Source organism: Triticum dicoccoides, chromosome 3B (assembly GCF_002162155.2).
Source record: "Triticum dicoccoides isolate Atlit2015 ecotype Zavitan chromosome 3B, WEW_v2.0, whole genome shotgun sequence".
Classification (NCBI taxonomy): domain Eukaryota; kingdom Viridiplantae; phylum Streptophyta; class Magnoliopsida; order Poales; family Poaceae; genus Triticum; species Triticum dicoccoides.
In genome coordinates, this window is record NC_041385.1 from 805,115,814 (window position 1) to 805,121,579 (window position 5,766).

The following is a 5,766-nucleotide window of genomic DNA, read 5'->3' on the forward strand; positions in this document are numbered from 1 at the left end:
GCAAGGATGACGTGGCGGCGGCGGCATTCTCATGGTGGACCTGTGTCCTCGGGCTCCGCCGTTGCGACGACGTTTGCTCCAGCGTCGGCGAGGAGCTTGGGAGGTAGTCCAGGAGTGGATGCAGATTGTGGTCTGCATCGATGACATCTGGAAGACGGAACATGTGCTGGGTTCATGGTTCGTGGATGGCAGGTATGGTTTCCTTCTGCGACGTTTAGTCACGGTGGGGTGTCATATCTGGAGTTCGATGGCGTGTCCGGGGTGTTGCCCCGGTCTGATTCGTTCAACGGTAAGGGCTTCACTTTTGGTGAGCCACCTTGGAGGTCCGCAAAGCTGCATATCAGCGATGGAGCCGCATCGAGCTCGGGTAAGGAGGTGTTCCATCATTCTTTTCTTCGGTGGCTGCTGTCATGGTGCCGGAGGCAGGTGATGGGCGTTGGTGTCAAGCTCAGAGATGTTCTTCTATCTTTTCAGTTTTGTCATGTCGGTCCTTACGTGACTTGTACTTTAATCTTTATGATATGAATGAGACACGTATTACCATGCAAAAAAAAAAAAACTAGACGAACCCCAAAAAAACTATAGGAACCCAATACAAACTCGGCCGGTAAGCCCAACCCTGCCCGGACTCTACCGTGTGCAAACGTACAAATTCACCAAGGCACTACACCGTGTACACCCCCCGTCTTCTTGGAACTCGACAGCACTCAGCGGCGGAAGCGGCGGCGAGCAATGTCTTCGTCAGCGAAGCACGGGACGAGCATCTCGCCGTCGGGCACCGGCCTCGCCTCCAACACCAATACCTCCTCCACAGACCCGGCAGAAACCACCTCGTCCTCGTCGTACTTCCTACCGGAGCTGATCCCACTGGTCACGAGCCGACTGATGACCCTACAGGATTTCTTCGCCCTCCGCGCCACGTGCCGCACCTACCGGGCTCTCCTCCCGCTGTCGTCGTCCAACCTCGCATCCCAGGCTCCGCTCCTCCTCGTCCCCCACAAGGCATCTTCCTCGGAAGCCCTCTTACACATCCCACTCCGCCGCATCCTTCGCTTCCGCCTTCCCCGCACACCCCTAGCCCACCACGACCCCAGCAATGCCGAATTCTATTCCTCCAGTTGCCGTGTCGCTATCGAAGACAGCGATGCTGTGGGCAGCCACCGGGAGCTCCGCATCTGCCACCTCCTCACAGGCGAGCAAGTCCGCCTGCCCGATCCCTTGAAATACTACGAAGGAATCATCTTTGCCGGCGACCTCATTCTCACATTTAACCGATACCACGACAACGTCCACTACTGCCGCATTGGGGACAATCACTGGCGAGCGGCGGGGTGCGATGAAGGTTACAGGCTTTGTAACCTGATTTCCCTGAAAGCCACCCTCTACGGATTGGTTTTACCAAATTACTGCCTCGCTGTCGTCGAGCTTGACAACAGTTCCGTGGTATTGTCGTTTCTTGGTGGTGAATTGAGTGCAGAGATGTTAGTAGTAATCTTGATTAGACTAGTTGTTAGTTGCATGCATAGGTTAGGTAGCAGGGCCGTTGTGATCTGTTGGACGTTGGCCGCGTCGTGCGCTGCTGAGAAGGAGCTACTCGAGCGGGTGTACGTGGGTATGCATGTTAGAGGCCGGTGTGTTAGCTAGTAGTTAGCTGCATGGTAGCTGGTGCCTGGCGACCAGGTGTGCGGCCGTATAGGAAACGATGCAACCGGGATGGACATGGACGTGCATGTGGCTTAGTGGGTTTGTGCATGCAATTAGGTGGGTTAGTGGCCGAGCGTGCTGGCCGGGATAGTGGCGTGAGTTGCATGGCAGCATTGCCTAATCTTGTGTATAAATACTTCCCTGAGTAATGAAAGGTTGAGGCTGTGAGGGCTCGATACACAATGTAGCCACGATGGGCATCAAGGAAGTTTCTCTTGGCAAAGCCATTTTGCTCTTCTTCCTTGGTGCATGTGTGTGTGCGTGCGTGTGTAGAGTTCGTCACCATGTGTGAGAGTTGTGAGGAAGAAGAAGAAGGGCGCTGCGGCGAGGAGGCGGCGCCAACAAGAGACAGTTCAGAATTCTTCGATGTTGAGGCTAGCAGAGTGCCATGGTGAGCTATTGCTCATTAGGCTGGTCACAATGGGGAGGAACTTAGGAGTAACGTCACACACTCCAATACAACTTTGCTTATGTGGCACATATTTAATGAAGAGAGAGGTGCTTATGGTAACTAGCTAAGTTACCGGAACATCACACACTCCAAGAAACAATGAGTCTATAACCTAATAAATACATCGTTACATGACACTACATAGATGTTCCTACCCACTATGGAGGTAGTAACATAGTCTAGGGAAGTGTGTAAGTTACTAGCTTATGTTCTTGCCCATTGTGACCAGCCTTAGTGCTGTGAGGTACCCGGTGGGGTACCAAGTTTTCCGGTGGCAATCTGGGGATAGCAAGTGGGTGAGGACTACTACCCTTGGTGGGTGTAGCTTGTTCTTTAATATTCTCCAGTTTGCAGGTTGCCTTGGTGCGGATCATCCGGCAGTTCGAGGGAACTGCTTGTACATCATTAAGTACAATGGGCAGTGTATCATGTATTCTTTGGTTGATGGATCTTCGCATGAACTCGTTGCAGACTACCCAGGACGACCACGGGCTTGGGTCCTTCCAAGCATTTGTTGATGCAATACAATTGGTACCAAAACTATACAGAAGTTCTCAATGTGCATTTGATCCCTAGTAACTAGTTGTAATAGCTTAGTTTACGTTTTCTGTCTGTTAGTATCAAAACATTTCAAGGAACTCTTTAGCAACAAATGTGTATATGAACTTGGTATGAATGGACATCCTGCTCACTTCAAATTTTTGATAATAGTGTACAGAAGGCCTTTAAACTAGTTGAGCATACTTTACTTATTTCTCTATAACACTGCTTGATGACATCAGCAAATAGTGGAATTAGTATTTAAGGAATGAATGGAGACTATCACTTGGTAATAATAGAACACATACATATCGCAGACCAAGATTGTGATCTAATTAAGTAAGTCGAATGATCTAATCGAAGATGTGGTAGGCGTGAAAACTGGATGACGCCCTGCTAGGGGAAGGGTTAACCTTGAACTCCGTCTCGTTCGGCCGCCACATGCAACAGGCTGATGGGTCGTCCAGCTAGTTGGATAATTGGGCAAATCGAATAACAATAACGTCAGGCTGTTTTGAGGTCGCCAAATCGATCCATTCAGGAGTCAAAAGATGGAGTTTCCATTAAGATCATAGCAGACTAGTCATCAATCCTGCTACACATTTCGAATAATTCTAGAGTGTGGTTTTCTGTAGCTCAGGCTACACGGTACCCCTTATCTTTGCCATCCATTTATGCATCAAGATCCGTGCATACACATTTGTCTTTTTTGTTTCTCTCAAACGACACAACATATGAACTTTAACTTTTGCAGAACAACAATACATTCTAACTACAATCTAGGAAAAAAACTTTCATATTTTTTCATGCATTTTAAATACTTGAAATAATATTTTTATTCAAAGAAAATCTCATTTTGTATATTTATATTAGACCAAAAAATCTGAAAGTTTTTTCACACATTGATGTTCTAATGTTTGTTCGATCTGCAAAGTTTGAAGTTCATATGTTGTTTCGTTTTCGAGAAACAAAAAAGAGAAATCTTCTTGTTGTTAGTTAGTTGGAGAGTACGGATCTCAAAGCAAGGTTGGAGGGTTGAGGATAAGAGGTTCCATGTAGCCTGAGCTACAAAAAAACTTTGTGATAATTCTATACAACACATACTAGTCAATATATGAATGAGTCTAAATTTAAGCCCTGCTACCACATGGCGAATGATTCTATATAATGCATACTGGTCATTATATGAACATGTCTAAATTTAATTGGGTATATGAATAAATTTAAGTTTGATAGGGTGTATGTTTTCAAGTTTATAATTAAAAGCATAGATCATATTTCTCTAATTATTTGTGGAACTTTACACCTATGCTATTTGAAATTGTGTTGTTACCGACTGTTTTTTCAATGTGTTGTAGATGTACGTATGTCATTCAATTTGTCTGGTCACTAAATTTGCATTGACCTAAGAAAATTCTTTTCAGATTGATTTGTAGATAAAGATTTCAGTTGCTACTGGTTAATTGGACACATGTACTGTACCTGACATCATATACAGAGCACGGACAAAATACTGGTGCCTACTTGTATTTTTGCCTTAAATCATCATAGTTTAAGTGGATATATATGTGCTTGTACAAGAACTTTATCAACTAAATTAGCTATAAAATTTGCAATACATCTTTAAAATATGATGAAGGAAATCCATTAATTGTGCACTCGTTGAAGCAATGTAGAGAATCAGACTCTAGGATCAATTTGCCACTTAGTGAAAGATGGTGGCCATGTTCTTTCGACTGAAGACGCTTAGAGCCCAAACAGGTTTCTAGTCACGCCCATTCGAGACGCTTTTGGCCGTGGCGTCCAGCAGCCTACATGTACTTAAATGGAAAATGGAGAGTCGTCAACAACCTAAGAGAAGTCACTGATGGAGTTAAATGGTGAGATGCAGATCTTTGTCAAGGTTGTCCAAGGGGAGAATGACGTGCACATTTAGTTTGTGGCTGAATGCAATACCATTGCTATTTTGTAGTCCTAGGTCGGCATACCCCAACGTACTTATCAGATGAAGAGGCAGAAGTCATAATAGAGAAAATAAAGGATAGATCAACTACCATGATCTAGATGGAGTCTTGTTCCCAAATTGATTTTCCAGGTCATGTATATATGTGCAATTAGTACTCCTAATTACCACGTGCGTATTTATGGCCACTGGCCTGTGGGGAGTACATGGGGAAATATCTCATATCTCGTTTTACCAAACGAAACTAAAGCACATGCACCATGTGACTGTATATATGCTAGAAGAAGATATCTGTTTGGAAGATATGCTCCTTTTTTATGGGTGGGGGGTTTGATATCGGTTTTCTAAAGCATCATCCACTGTTATAAAAGTATGTGATGCCTCCTATCACTGCATGCGTCTTAGCCTTAGTCTCTACCTCTCTGTCCAACCATATTTGCTGTCCCTACAAAGTATTAGTACCAAACAAAGACGGACAAGGTCATGAACTGATGGCTAAGGAGAGATAGAGAAGTAACAAATGAGCAACATAGGATTAGCTAAGTGGGGTTGGACGCATCTGTAGAAGTGGGAGGCATCTGGACAGACACCCCTTGACTGAGCTCAAGCTAAAGCACTGTGATGGCCGATGGGTCTACCCTGGGAGTTGGTACCAGGGAAGTTGCCTCATGAAAGCGCGTGAGAAGTGTGACAAGTACGGCGCTCATGTTGGAGGGGTTTGTTGTGATAGCTCGTAGGGCCAGGATCGTCCCAACATCTTAATTTGGTTAATAAAAAATAAGAGCGATGAGCGTGCGACTACCTGCGAGGCTGCGACTCGATTGCATGCTATAGTGTGGGTGTGTTTAAAGACCAGTGTCGATCGCATTAATTGCATCGTTCTGTCCATTACGGTGATGTGAATCTATGTTTTTGCTGGCTAGTGTGAAGTGTGGAAGTCATCCTAGAGATATGGGGCAGTCCATACATCTTTCTGTTTGTGAACTACTTACTGTGTTTGGTAGAGAGAAACTTCTCGCAAAACACTGCTCCGGAGATATTCTACGGGTCAGCCCGCATGAGTGTGTGGTTGTGGGTCCCCTTCTCATTGCGTGCCTGGGGTGGCTAG

The 5,766-nt window shown here is 45.5% G+C and overlaps 1 protein-coding gene across 1 annotated transcript; it reads left to right on the forward strand.

The window, feature by feature from the left end:
- Window positions 1–732: 732 nt before the first annotated feature.
- On the forward strand, window positions 733–2,829 carry LOC119280104. The gene is made up of 3 exons (XM_037561078.1): window positions 733–1,485; window positions 2,062–2,114; window positions 2,391–2,829. The coding sequence occupies exons 1-3, from the start codon at window positions 733–735 to the stop codon at window positions 2,671–2,673; spliced, it is 1,089 nt and encodes a 362-aa protein (XP_037416975.1). The 3' UTR covers window positions 2,674–2,829.
- Window positions 2,830–5,766: the final 2,937 nt, after the last annotated feature.